Here is a 15664-nt window from a genome sequence, read left to right as displayed (position 1 = left end):
GTGACAAAATAAAATTTACGTTGAAATTGCAGTGTTTAAACTTCGACCTCTTAACTTATCCATGTACTATTAATGTACTCGTATATCTCACACTGTATAAATGTAATTAAACAGGAAGTTCACAGTCTCGTCTAAATATCTAATTAGATGAACGAGTAAAGTGACATTAAAATTTTATGAATAAAAACCACAATTTAAAAGAGAAATAAAATAATTTATCAACCTCACAGCCATGCAGAAAAAAAATGCAAAGGAGGTTTAATAATTGCAAAATTTCATTCATTTCTCGGTCTTCATCCAGTATTCAATTGGGAAAAGGAACAAAGAATCCACAGTAATATGACATTAACTGAAATATACATTATACCTATTTCCCACAATTTAAGTCCCCATAAATATTCAACACACCACATCATACTTCATCAGAAAATGGAGTAGTAGTAGTAGTTTTGAGGGGAGGCGACCGACAGCTAAGGTCATTTGCGCCATAGGGGAAGGACAGGAAAGGATGAAGAGAAACCCGGCGTCGGCATTAGCCTACTCTTTACGAAAGGCGCCAAGGGGTCCGCGGCTTAAAGTCCCATCCGACGGATGGTGTACTCACTCAAAGTGCCCCCCACAAAGCACCTCAAGTAGGGATCGAGATACCTCTGAAAAATATTCAACACCGCCGGGATTTGAACCCGCGCCCTCAGGGTGGGAAGCCAGTACGTCAGCCCCCGCACCATCTCAATCCCCATCAGAAAATGGAATACATTGAAATATATGAGTTTTGAATAAACTAGGCCAACGTGTGAAGATCCTTGGCAATTTGGTCCCACAATTTAATTACTGAATCATCCTCATTGCCCTAATGAACTACCCATATGATATATGCTATACTATTGGACTTCAGTTATTGAGTAAATATACTTAAACAAAATCATTTCATGAGGAAGAGAAACATACTGGCGTTCTCCAATTTAATTTAATGGAAATATTTACATTTATAGCTATAATTGAAAAAATTAGTGACATTTTATGTAAGCATGCACATTGAATTATGAAGATGGGGGTTTTAAACAAATTAAATTCAAAACATTTCTCTTCTTTAGCTACTCTTGATATACATACTTTATGTAATCAGAATGATATTTGTTGATGCTGTAATTGCAGAGGTGCATGCAGGGGTTCCAGAGATGTGCCCGGGACGAGTCGTACTTCACGGTGGCAAAGCGAACCAGACCTTCCTCGTACATGTATATGATGAGGGGGTCTACGGACGTGACTAGGACATACAGACGTAGGTCACACTTGTGTCCACCGACGAGCAGTGGATCCTCTATGTACCTCGCCACCACGCACTCTTCCATGGGGACTTGATTGGGCTATGCAGAATCAACAAACTTCACTGAGTTAATTATTTCATAATTAATACTATGCCTACAAACTTTCTGCTAAACATACAATCCCAAATTATTTCCAACCATAGCCACAATCTTCTACCATCGTGCAAGATATTTTTAGAAGCTTTGCAGTACTCACGCAGTTGACTATGAAGATCCCTCTGCCACGAGAGGATGCCACAGGTTTCACAATCCATGGCGCACGAACTCTGTGGTGCGCTGAACAGAGCTCTCTGAAGTCTCCAGGCATGACAAAGGTTTGGGGAATGAAGTCAAAGTGACGGACACCCTTCAGCATTTGCATTTTCTCTATGTTTTTGTAAAGTCGATCCTTTCGGGTCAATTCGTAGGATCTAAATTCATAGAAAGAATTCTGAAATCATACAGCTCACACAGGTGTTTGCAAACGGCACCAATCAACGCGCTACATGCAAATGTGCATGAGATGCCACATGCACACAAACAACTAACTACTTTGAACCACCATTCCAAGTGCTACTGTGGAACACACAGTTGCAACTCAACGATGATCCTATTACAATCTACTGAGTACATGTCAAGAGCATGTCATGGGTTTCCTTTCATCTTTTGTTTTATATCTCTGTATTATCCTTGACATATCTTAAGTTTCATTCTTGCACAATATATGAGTGTGTGTCCATTACACAATAGTATTGAAATGTCAGTGCCAGGCTAAATTTAGGATGCAAAGAATTGTGTTGATTATTTGTCTGATACTGAAACAAAAGTTCTTCATAGAAATATTTTCAAATTAATTCCCAAAAAAAATTAAAAACTATATCCATTACTCCCACAGAGATTTTAGTGAAATCGGATTTCATTATTGCTTAGAGCATTGGCACTTAGAACAATAAAAAATTGACACAAATGGCAAAGCTTGACTCTGTAATTTCAAACAAATTTCTCATGGCACCTCAAATTTTGTAGAAAAAAAAGACCCAATCAAATTATCTAATTGATATACTAAATTAACAATAAATACATACACAAAAAATTATAAAAATATTGATTAAAGTTAAGATTAATATTCTTTAGACCCTGACAAACTTTATGAGATCATTATTGTTACCTTCAAAAGTGATGCAAAGAAAATAGTTTGCACAAAATTAAAGAGCAAAGCATTGAGGAATGAAAGCAGCACTAATTAGTGCATTACTCTCTTCACCTTGGAAAGTGGTTGACCCTTTGGTATGGTGTGAGCGTCCTTAGAAGGTGGGGTTTAGGGTGAGCACCAGTCCACAATAAGTTGAAGTCGGGTATGTTGGGATGAACCTGTGAATTGGTATGTTTTAGAAGTGGTCTCTCTATGAACATGACTAAAGCAACAAGGTCACAGCCGAAGTCAAAGCAACTCTTCCTAGGCAAGCAAATACACTTGCATTAAATTCCCAGGGGGACATGTTACATGCTTGCACTGTTAACAGATTCTGCAGTAGACAAAAAGAACTCACTCTATTTTTTGGGACTATTTGCTTTGGGGTAAATGCAAAACATGCACATAGAGAACAGGAATATTATGTAAAATGAGCTACACAAAAATTGGATCTTAACTAATGGCCTAAAATCTTGACCATGAGAAAATCTAAGTAGACTAGACTAACTTAGAAAACATCCTACACTTCAAAATGTTTAAAAGGTTTAAGGGTATTGACAAAGTTTTGACAAAATAAGCTCAATTCGTATAAAAATTTTCTATACATTCAATTTGATCACATCTACCAATCATTCACTGAATGTATCCTCAATCTATGTCACTGGATCTATAAGCTTTCTTGAACACAGATAACAGCCAATAAGGAATTTTTAGCAAAACTCATAATTCTACATCCAACCTACAAGTCTACTACAGAATTAACCAAGCACGGCCATGCAATATTATTTCTACCATTAGCATTATTATAAATATTTGCTCTGATTAACCAGCTTAGAGTTAGCAAGGTTAAACAGTCTTATGTCAGTAATGGCAATCTAATGAAGGTAACAGCATGAAATATTACAGCTGCATCAATGACTATTGAATTAAATGAATATAGCACCAACAGCAAGATCTCAAATTTCCAGGGATTATGCCCTTGAATTTACTGCATAATGGAAACAAAACTATACAAGTTAAATTAAGTTTACACATAGCTTATTATTAGAAAATCGAGTAAATCTTTTTTGCAGATTTCACTCTTTCTTATGCCTCATGTTAATACATATGTACATACATTTGCCATAATATTATTTCAACAGATTAAAAAAAAAATACAAATAATCTCAACCTCATAAGTAATATCTATTGCACATTTTTATTATTTTGCCGCTGATTTTGAGAAAGCTGTAGGGTGCCCATTTCTTTTGAGAATGTCCCATTGTTTTCACTTCTGGTGCCATCAATGCACAAACCTGGAAATGCCTGAAGCCAATTATGCTTCCTGTGCATAAAACAGCCTCATGCCCAAATCCCACACACTCAATAATATGTCCTTACAAAGCCTACATTGAATGATCACTAACAGGTTTGAACTGAGGACATAAATGCTGGATATGAAATGCTATTCTGGAGTGACAAATGAAGTGAAATGGATTATTTCTCATAATGAGACCACAGTTTCCGGAAAATTACAGAAAGAAAAATTTTCATCGCCGATAATATACCTAAATGGAGAATTCAAATAAGTTTTAGTGCTAGCCAGGCCGTACAGAGAGAGGATTTAGGATTTGATATTAATTTCCATTATGCTTTGTGATAGGATTTTAGGTGCCTCAACAAAATCATTGTCTTGGTTTGATGAAAATTTCCTCGATCCAGAAAATCTTTTCTGGTAAAAGTGATCTTTCACCTGAAGATATTTCCAGGAATGGGGAAAACATTTTTCAAAAGAAAACAGTTAAGATGGATAAGCACCTTGCAGTAACCCAAACAATGGAGAAGATAAATTTCCCACACAAAAACACTTAAACAGAGTACTCCCCATCAAAGATAAAAAATCTGGTTAAATAATACTAATGATTAGGTACTCAACCCAAGACCCAGGAGTTTAAGTTAATTAGACATATAAATTATGGTCCTCACAGAAGATAATGAATGCCTTTCTCTCTGAGCAGTGCGGAAAACCTGTTTTTAATGGACATGGAGATAAATTTTTCGAATTGGTGAAAGTTGAAAGTGATGCAAAATGGAATGTAATCCCATGAGATTCCATAATTATCACTCTTCAATTTTTTTCCAAACCTTCAATATTCTTGCATAAGACCGACATTTACTGATTGGTGCACACACTGTTAAAGTTAGGAGGAATAAAATGATATGGGCCAGATGAAGCCAATTCATATCAATGATATAAAATTGACTTCATCTGGCCCATTATCAGGATACTCGATTTAAAATGAAAAAACAAAGACATAGCAAAATAACTTGTGCAGATTTTATGGCGCGCACCATGTACTATTTCTACTCCACATGAAAGGTTGGCTTAGCATATCAATTTACTTGTAATGGCTTTCAGTCTCCATTTGGTAATTGTTTCATTCAATGCTGAGTTTAAGACTTAGAGAGATATTAAGAAATGCAGAGGTCTACTTTAGGACACCTTATCTATTTTAATCCAAGTTGTACGATTGGAGCATGAGAGTTTCTTACCATAATAAGATTAGGATAATGTACATATCCCTTAAATTATAACACAACTGCCTAGCACATTTTTATGAAAAGTCTTCTTTGCCCACTATATACGAGGGTCGTCCGGAAAGTAGTACCCGTTCGTGCCGCATGAAGTGCTGACGACGCGAGTAGCCGCTGGACGAGGTCAGATAGCTTCAGTGGCTTGTCTGCCTTCTCTGAGCCAAGTTGCGTGACGCTAGCATTGCCTGTGTTGTTTCTGTGATTGTTTACAATGTTTAAAAAAATTGAGAACGCCGCCAGTTGTGAAGTGAGGGCAGTGATTAAATTCCTCAATGCAAGAAACGTTCGCCCATGTGATATTCATCGCCAATTAAAGGAGGTGTATGGAGACAATGTAATGGACGAGTCGTCTGTTCGGCGGTGGTGTCGCAACTTCAACATGGGGAGGGGGAACACACACGACGATGAGCGTTCGGGTAGACCGTCTGTCCTTACAGACCAACTGGTGAGCTCAGTTGACGAATTCGTGAGGAACGATCGGCGCGTCACAATTGATGACATCTGTGAGCATTTTCCCAATGTTTCTCGAACAATTGTTCATGAAATTGTTAAACACCATCTGCATTATGCAAAAATTTGTGCAAGATGGGTCCCTCGCGTATCTCAATGAGCTGGCGGCGAAGGACTATGCAGCAGGAATACAGAAACTTGTCACACGTTATGACAAATGCCTTAATTTGCTTGGAGATTATGTTGAGAAGTAGTTTAAAGTATCCTCTTTCAAATAAAATTTTTTATGTTTGTTAATATTTACTTTTGTGTCTTTATTTCACGAACGGGTACTACTTTCCGGATGACCCTCGTAATTAGGGGGGATACCAAACATTTGAAAACAAACTTTATGTATTTCATTTCCACAAGTTTCTGCATCCATGGCACAGATTAAAATTTTAATCAATTTATGTGTAATATGTAGGGCTCATCATGACCAAAGCTAGGAATGATTACATCATTTTCTCAGGTAAAATCCAAGTTAAATGCAGGAAAAATATGCAGCTTCATCACATAATCATAGTGAAAAAAAACTGAGGCTACCTCATTATTGAGATTAACTTACAGGAATGGAAAATACATGAGAAATTTTGTTAAATTAATTTCAAATGATTTTGAAAAAGGATATAAAAAACCACTTGCCTCTCTCCAACCATGGGCATTAAGTATAGCAGAGAGAAGTTTGGTCTCAGCCTGGATGGTTTTGTAAGTCATCCCGAGGGTGTGAGCAGGAAGGGCAGGCTGACGTTCGACCAAAGCTACACAACGGAATGCAAGCAGGGTGCCCTTATCACCGAGTTTCCCTCCCAGCAGCCACGTGGCCTCTTCACTCAGCTTACCTTCTTCTCCTTCCTTGGCACTGCCCAATCGAAAAGAACAATCATTGAGCATGAGCATCTTGCACCCCTGATATGATCTGCATCATGGAAGTGTCAAGTAGTACTAGCTATTCAAATGCTGATTCTACGGGTCAAAAGGAGAATACAGGGTATTGCAAGAGATTCAAAAGACTCATTTTAGACAAAATCAATAATTCAGGCACAACATTTACTTCAAATTAACTTTCAACCAACTACACGGCAATGTATGAACTAGCTGACTTCTTTCACACAACAAATGAAATTTTTATTCCATTGCGGCATAATTAGCACTGTAGCAAAGAAGTTTACTGTTCCACAAGGTTTGATTGTACATGATAATTTTACTTGGAAGTACAAAATTTTAAATGCTAAGCATGAAAACTTTTGTCCACAATTTTGATAAAGAACTACTTTCCATCCTAGTTGAATCTCTGGCATTATCTTTTCCTCAGCATTGCTACCAACTTCTCTGTAACCATAATGGCCATAAATTAAAACATGAAGTTGTTGGAAAGGGGTCATGCTAAACAAAACAGTATTTTGCACAATATTTTATCTCCAAGTCAAAACTATAAATTGATACAACTGCACAAAGCATGAAAACTGTGAGAAAATATATTTCATCTGAGAAATTACAACAAATTGAAAAGCCAAGCATAACTCTTTAGTTAAACTGGCTAATTCAGAAAGCAGTACATGAGCCTTCTAATAACTGGTGCAGATCATTTATTTTATTTATACCTATCTACTCAACATTTTATCAGAATAAAATTACTGAAAATGTGTTGGAATTGTTTAAAAAGTTCCAGAACTACATGGCTACAATCAGAGTTGTAACAAACAAATAAATTTCCCAAACAAAACATTCAACAATTCTGATACAAGGAAGTGTTTCAGGGTGTTTTGGCGTTTATAACTGCTCAAAAGACAAATGTCAGGGGTGATATGGCCACTCTCAGTTATGCCATCAAACATTTAACCATTGTATAACTAAAATAAAAGAATATTTATTTTATTTATTCATTGTATAACTACTAGTTTTTGCATAGAAGCACAGATTAAAAATTTTTAAATTTTGTAGGTTGCCAAATTGGAAGATTAAATCTTAAAAGAGAATGGACCAAAAATGGAAAAAAGAGAGAAGGAGAAAAAAGTTACAAGAGTTTTTTAAAGGACTGAAAAATAGATTAACATAAAAGTATGATACTTATAAGTATTTTTCACACAAAACGTTTACCAATAATATTTTAGGGTGTTAATTTAAAAGTAAATTTCATAACAATAATGTCTAAAAATATCTATTTAGGATGATCAAAATATTGCCATTAAGATGGGCCCATATTCTTAAAAGAAGATAGATGGGATTTTTATCCACCGGATGCATTTATTATAAAATTAAAACATCAGCAATGTAATACCATACTTTCCAAAGATTTTTCTTCTCATCTAATGCATCAAATGATCAGCAAAAATTTTGGAAACCAGGAGAGGTCCCATTCCACCCCCGAGTTTCACACCAAGAACAGGAAAGGTTCAGGGTAATTAATGAAAACAAGATCAGTTTTAGGACATGCAGAGTTAAATCCTTTGCCTTCTCCATACCACAGATTACTGTGATATTAACTGTAAATCCCATGCTGAAACTTAACAAGCGAAATGGGTAACTTAAAAAAAGTACTAGTGTGAAAAATTCAACAATTCAATCAGCCATTTTCAGGTATGGGAAACATTTTATTACTGGAAATCAATATAGAAATGATTGCAAAAAAATTGTAAAAAAGGAGAATACAATAAAAAATTTGTTCTATTTCTTGTCAACATTTTATGGCAGTAAAATCACATATGCATAGCTGTTAACAATACTAATTTTCTATCATAAAAATTAACTGCAGAAATGTTAATTATTAGAAAGTAAACCATGGACATTTGTACAAAGTACCAGTGTTTACAATGTATATTAGTAAGAAAATTTGAACAATTACAGCAAAGACGCCAAAGCTTTTCCAACCCATTACACATACTGTTATTAAGGTAATTGTGACAAACTTGGCATGAACATTTTGTGAGTACAAACAGTAACTTTCAGAGAACATCTCACGATTTGATAAATTAATAACTTGGCATTGTGTTCCCTCTTAAGAACGAACAAACCAATAGTGATATATTTAGGTGATTTTTATGAACTTGCTGATTTCAATGCTCCAACTCATCATGCCCTTGAAGCAAAAATTCATTATTTGAAGACTCATAGTTTAACAAAACTTAGTATAAAGCGCAATTATGCTATATAGATATTAAAACTTTCTCAGAGACATTATTCACATGAAGATGAGGAAATATCAACTTAAGGGGACAATTCATTAGTTCTATAAAGCTAAAACTGTAAAAAAGCAATACTGTAGTAGATGAGGGATTAATCAATTATGATTTATCACGCAAAATGGAAGAAATGTTGGAAACCGATATGTAAAATATATTCTCATGATAAAGCTGACTATGACTGCTTTCACATCAAATTAAACATCCACGCTACCTGTAATTAACATGTGTGTTTGATTAAAATACTATACAATTAAGGAGTTTATCTGTTGACATAAGGCATCAGTATGTCAGTGAATGTATTAGTGTACCATACATTAAGAATACTCTAAATCAAAACTGTACATTAAGGACTTAAGAAAAGTACTACGAAAGCAGAGAGCTTGACATTGAAAAGCAAAGAGAGCAGCTGTAGTTAGACAAGACAAGAGTATGAATTTTCAAATGGATAAGTACAAATTATAAAAACAAAACTATAAAGAGCTTTAGATCATGCACTAAATGAGTTAATATATAATTCTGTGATTTCATAATTAGAAAATAAAATACAAGCATTCTGTCAATGCTTTGGGGAAATAAAGGGTAACAGTCAAAACATTAAGTTCCCTCAAAGATTACCATGAGATCATAAAAATAAATAGTAAAAGAAGATCACATTCTCACATGTTTTTTTGGAAGTGCATTCACACACAACCATTGAGCAAATATGCTACAAATGAACATTCTAATTTAATATCCTCGGTTAATTATTGATATATTCATTGCTTACTTTACTTTGTTGATCTCTAAATGCCCTGAGACCAGAAAATATGGAACTAAGAATATTTAAGAAACAAGGCCAGCCCTTGAAAAATATATTTCAGGAATTGGTAGCAGAGGGTATGCATTTCAAAGGATCTTAAAATATATATATTTTGCCTAATTCTTTGAAGTAACCGTGTTTTAAAATTTTAATTTGCTATAATTAATAAAGATGTAAACAATTTGCCATTTCTTACGACTGAAGGTATGATTCTGATATCTACCAAGTCATAATATGACATTAAAAAGCTGATTACAAAAAGGCATTTGTCAAAAATCTATGCCAAAAAGGGAAATAAGTAGACTGGACACAAGAAATTACAAAACACATACAATAATTTTCTTGGCTAAAAATATATGGATTTATATGTAGTGCTATGATGAAAGGAGTGCTGATTCCACTGAACTTGCAATTTCTTTTGTCTAGTTATTAAGATGTGGAAGGTAATCAAATTACTTTTCCATTTACCCATGACTATTTCATGTATAAAAACAGCAACTATACAAATAAATATGGTTTAAAATATTGGGAATAATTCAAAACTTATACGAGAGGAAAAACATAACAGAAGTTAACATAATTACCCTCATTTCTAACATGAACATACAATTGCCTCTGCTATCATTTTACTTATTTAACAGTCTACCAGAAAACATCACTAGGATAGGGTCTTAGTTTCTGCTGAGTGTCAACCTTTATTAGTTGAGGGAAAAGAAACAGTAATTCTACATTCATATTTAATAAAACTAAAGCGTTTCAACAAATTTTAATGTAAAAGCATATTTTTTCCCGGCTACCATCATTTACATCTAATCTAGTTGAAAGACCTCTTTAAAAATATTTTAATGCATTTGATTCACTTGATGATTGCTTCAGGGCCTCAGTGCGAAAACATTACTTATCCTGATCATGCCTTCAGCCCGCTTAGCATAAATCTCAAAAATTTTCTTCACAAATTACAACTACTGGCAACATTTTATGACCACATTTATATTTTCTGCTGGAGATGTCTTCAGGGGATGTTTACCAGGGTCAAATCTGTACACTCGACGAAAAGAACATCAGCATTAAGAAACCATAAAATTTCATTAAGGCAATACCAACTGAGGTTTCACATTTTTATGGCTGTTCAGGAGAAAATGACCTACGTAATAATTTATAGATTATCAAATAGTAAACAAGTGATACAAGCAAGATGGGTTTTATGCCATAGGAAGAACTTTTAATGAAACTTTCCACAATACAAAGCATTTACCACAAGGATACCAGTGGAAAGTTAAGTACATTAGTTTTAATTAATTGCAGATATATGGTTTTGCGTAAAAGGAAACCTCGAGAACATGATAGAATCAACACTAAAACATGTGCCTTTAACTGCTTTCATACGAAGTCACACTGTGACATCAAGAGTAATTATTTTCTAGTCACACCAAAATTGACAGACTGATTCTATGACCAGCTATTGCAGTTTTTCAGAGACTTATTATACAATGCACACAACCATTAATTTCTGTCATGGTTTTTGCCTCAGGCTAGCTAATGAATCTATGCACAAGTGCATATGATCCTTGGTACTTCACTTAAAAAGAAAACTCCCCTTTACCCCATGAGCTCTTTTAAGGAAAAAATCCAGCCATAGGACAACACACACACACAAGCAGCAAAGCATTCATGTACAGGCAAATGCCAGAGGAAACAGAAAATGTGGGAGATTGAAAAGAATGAAAAGAAGAGATCTTACCTGAAGAGGGCTTCGAGCGAGAAAGAAGTGTTGCCACGCCCCCCTTTAACAAACCTGGGACAGACAATGGGTAAGGGAGGGAGGGGATAGTCATTGAAGGGATGTCTGAGGGGGACAGCGGTTAAGTTTTGGAAATTGGTACAAAGAGAGAGAGAGAGAGAGAGAGAGAGAAAGAGAGAAAGGAAAAAGATGGGAGAAGGAAAACAAAGAAATACCGCCTAATTTGACACAGACCGTGAAAAAACAATCAGTTCCGTGTAGAATAGAAAATTAAATGGCACACTAACACATCTATTTCACTATAACACAATACACTCTTTTTTAAATTATGCTCAATTAGGAACTTATATACAAAGATACAACATTGAATCCATGCAAAGCACAAGGTTTTACTTATTACAGTTAAATTAAAGAGATGAAAAGTTACTATTTGTAATTTCCCACTAATTACACACTGAGATAAGTTCGTAAACACTCGCAAAGTAAATTTAAAATTAGGTACAATATGCAACAAATGGACTCACACAGAACAACATGTCACGACAATTTACAACAGACACAATCAAAGCACAAAATGAGATGCAAAACTTACATTTCAGTCTTCTTCTGAGTCTGATGTACAGCTGGCAGTTGGTTGTTTGAAGCTGAGGTATCACTGGCTTCCTCTTTGAATGAATTTTCTCCTCTGCTACGGCTGGGTACTTCCTCACAGACATTCCTTTCTTCCACCTCATCACAACTTCCAATTGAACTACCCTGACTGCTACTCTCTGTGCTGCAAGCTATTTCTTCACGAATGGTTGGTGTTAATGCTCCTACCAGCAACTTTTCTCCTGATGGCAAAGATCTCCCTACAAGAGGAGCTTCGTGGAGTGGTTCCACTTGCATCTCTACCTAAAAGTAAAATTTTCCCTGTGGATACTGCACTTCCTGAAGCATGATTAAAAAGAGTTGTATCCCCAATCAGTAGGTACTCATATTGAGACAAATTACAGAAATTACCTAACATGAACTTACAGACTACTGATATGTTCCACAGTTAAGCTTGCGCTCAAACATCAGAATAAACTAAAAAGAAAGTACAAGTACTTTCCACGACAGAAAAATGTTCTAGGAGTGACTCGATACACAATCATCGTTATAATTAGCGTACATTCAATCAATGACAACTCAGCTTGTACAATATGAAAAGACGACAATTCTAAAACAGTCTTTAATGCTTCTCATGCCTTAAATACGCACTTTTCCACGTTTAATTTGACTTCTAGCAGAGAATGAGGTGGTTAATTTGAAAGGTGCGACAGAATATATACATGAAATGAGGATGGAAACATTTAAAAGAAAACAACGCTGCAAGTTGGTCTCAATTGTTTAACGCTTGGCTAGTAAAAGCAGCGTCACTACAATTACAGTTATTGATTAGACATTTCAATGGTGAGTCAGCAGTGACAAGATTTTATCGTCTTCGCGCTAAATAAAAAAAATGCCGACTGTATATAAATAACTGGAAGTAGAGGGGTCGTAGACACCGGGAAGTTTGACTTGCCCAATAAAGTCGCAGGGCGGGGCTTGATCACCCAATTTATATGCGATAAGCACCTGTCATTCTCAGAGCCCATACAGGGTAGAACTTCCGGGTCCTTCGAATCCTATCCCACTCGAAACTTTCCGAAGGCGCAAGCTTCCGAAGTAACTATTTAATAGTCACAAATAGGATAATATAACTTATGTACCAAAACACGAGAAACAAAAATCTCAATTCTTTTTAAATTAAATAATCGTTGCAGATTTCGAATTACTCAGAAATGCATTCCCTTCCATTACATGAGATCCTTAGGTTAAGAGGAAAAGAAAACATACAATTACAGGCGAGTATTATCGTAAGCGAATTAGCCACATGGCTGGAAATTACGTAAGAACTAAAATGAGAACTACAAAATAGATTACCGCTTAACACCAACACTACAGTAACAGTAAAATATTCACGTGAGGCTCAATAATAAGGGAAACAAACCAATTCCTACCCAATCGGCTTCACAGCACAGGTTTGATATTTATAATTCAAACCAAATAATGCCAATGTGACAGCTTTTTAATTTGAAATCCGACAATCAAATTAAAAGAACGCAATTATTACAAATCGAAAGCCAGAGAATCTTAGTATTTACATATTTAAAATTCCACTCTGGACACCAACTGAACATATGGTTAAACAAAATATTTAAAAAATTACCAGATCCTGGCAAAAGTTACAGATAAATCACTAGAAAAATTTACCTTAATAAGGCCCACTTCCTACCACGATATTGTGGCTGCTTACAGGCTACGCGATCTGACTTCCAATGATAGTTTAAAAAATGGCAACAATACCTCACATTTCGCAATTTACCTCTTTCTCTCCCCATTCACGTCCTAGTTCGGTGCCTGCAGTTCTCGGCCTATTTATGGTAAATATGAATTCCCATCATTCCCATGAACCTCGAGAAACGGCAAAACAACGGACAATCGCACAGCAAAATTCTGCAGTGAATTTTTGTCGTCTGTTCCCCTAGATGGGCTGCACTATAGCGCAACATGCTGAAGGCCAAACACTACGTCGTTTTACTTCGATTGATTAGTCACTTGTTAAATCAATTATTCGAACCAATAATGCCCTGAACATTTGAAATAACTGGGTGACTTCATGTGCACGGGGTGTTTTAAACTTTTTATCTTCATAACATTGTTCTATTGTTTTCACCAAAGAAAGGTTTAGAAAGCTTAGCATGTGGTAACACTTTCTTTCGAATTATTTTTTTGAGCTGCATCGTTAAGTTGCTGTCAAAAGAACCCCTGATTCGGCCGTTGCCAATCACATCGGTGTGATAGATATTTCGTACTACAAAATTTTAATTAATTGAAGATGGTAATTAGCAGTATTTAGTAATGCCTGTGTGTTGCAAATGATTTCTTATTCGACGGTACAGTTGTTCCTTATACCTGGTTGCGTTTACTTAAATTTAGCTAAAGATTAATATTCCGCAATTTAGTTTAAGATCAAGTTGAAGTGTAAACCTCATCGTAGAAATGCAGTTATAATTATTATAATCGCTGGAAATGCTTGAAACCAGGTCATCTTCCCAAAGTTGTGGCTAATACTTACAACAGTGGCCATATGCTCAGGTTTTTCATCTGGGGCAAATAACCGTATTCAATGACAAATGTGACCGGTAGAATTTTGCTTGAAATCAGCTTATCGATTATAATAGGCTCCATGTAGCAGTGTGAACATAAGTAAGAATACCATATTAGGAAAGGTAAAGTATGCCTTAGGAAATCTACCAAAATGTATCGAATTGATCGGAATGGGTTCACAATATATGTGAAACAACATATGAAAAAATTACAATTAATCGTCAGTCCCACCTAAGTATGTATTTTTTCAGCGTTCCTGCGAGAATTAAGTTGTGATACCTGTAGATAAATAATAATATAATGCTGAAATATTGTCAGAATGAGCTACATGGACAGAGTGAACATCGATTTGGGCTTTCAAAGAGGCTCCTGGTAAAAGTTTTATAGTTAACTTTTGGGTTCAACCGTTAGATAAAGAGGTTTTTATTTTCCAGAAAACTTGTGACTGAATGGTAAAATTACTCCATGAGTTACCTATTTAGATGTTAATAAATATTTTATCTACAAGGATAACAAGGGATTATTATTATGTAAACATTGTGAAAAACCTAGATTTTTAGATGGCCAAGGAAATTAATAAATGTCATCATGGAAATTCAAAACAATTCTTAGTGGAAACAAAAGACCCCATACCTCATGTTGTCACAAATTAATAATTAGGCCTTGAAAAACCCTAGGTCTCTATCTCACGCTTTGCTTTTGATCTCAATTGAGAGGCTGCTACATTCACTATATTTCTCTGGATTCCTTCTCCATCAACTTTCATGTTTAATTCCAAACCTGTAACAATTATTCCTTAAAAGAATACCATATTACCACTTAGCATATAATTTACTGTGTGGATGTTATCATTTTTAGACATTATGCCTGCTGGTGAGTTCATGCATAGCATATTTTCTATAAATGAATAAGTAAGATTAAATGTATGTACATATATAAATATACACACGTGATATGGGGGGTTGTGGAAGTCCAGGGGTAGAGCATTGGACAACTGACTGAAAAACCATCAATTTCCTGGCCAGCCTCTCTGGGCACCCTCGGCTATACCCAAGCTATGTGAATTTTTGGGTACCAGATCTTCCTGGGAAACCATAACTGGCAAAGGGAAAAGAACTGGCCCCCCAACCCTGATTTGTGAATTTCACACACTGTCAGGCTTAGTACTGGGTGAACTCCACCATCACCTACCAAACCGACCTT

At 35.4% G+C, this 15664-nt stretch overlaps 1 protein-coding gene across 9 annotated transcripts in view; it reads right to left on the bottom strand.

Moving 5' to 3' along the window:
* The window catches only part of TTLL5 (Tubulin tyrosine ligase-like 5), a 36224-nt gene extending 22400 nt beyond the window's left edge, over positions 1-13824 (bottom strand). The window contains exons 1-7 of one of the 9 annotated variants that reach the window (XR_011703041.1): positions 13677-13824; positions 11880-12217; positions 11288-11392; positions 6208-6424; positions 2572-2678; positions 1525-1738; positions 1114-1367 (exon numbers count right to left, since the gene is read on the bottom strand). Coding sequence is in view for 1 of the 9 variants with exons in the window: in XM_071597978.1 (XP_071454079.1) it covers positions 1114-1367; positions 1525-1738; positions 2572-2678; positions 6208-6424; positions 11288-11392; positions 11880-12175 (1193 nt within the window). In the remaining 8 variants the exon portion in view is untranslated. The other 8 variants (XR_011703042.1, XR_011703043.1, XR_011703046.1 and 5 more) reach the window with 8 other exon arrangements.
* Between the last annotated feature and the right edge of the window lie 1840 nt (positions 13825-15664).

Source organism: Hetaerina americana, unplaced genomic scaffold, assembly GCF_022747635.1.
Source record: "Hetaerina americana unplaced genomic scaffold, ioHetAmer1.1.p SCAF_9, whole genome shotgun sequence".
Classification (NCBI taxonomy): Eukaryota; Metazoa; Arthropoda; class Insecta; order Odonata; family Calopterygidae; genus Hetaerina; species Hetaerina americana.
This window is presented reverse-complemented; position numbering and strand designations above follow the sequence as displayed.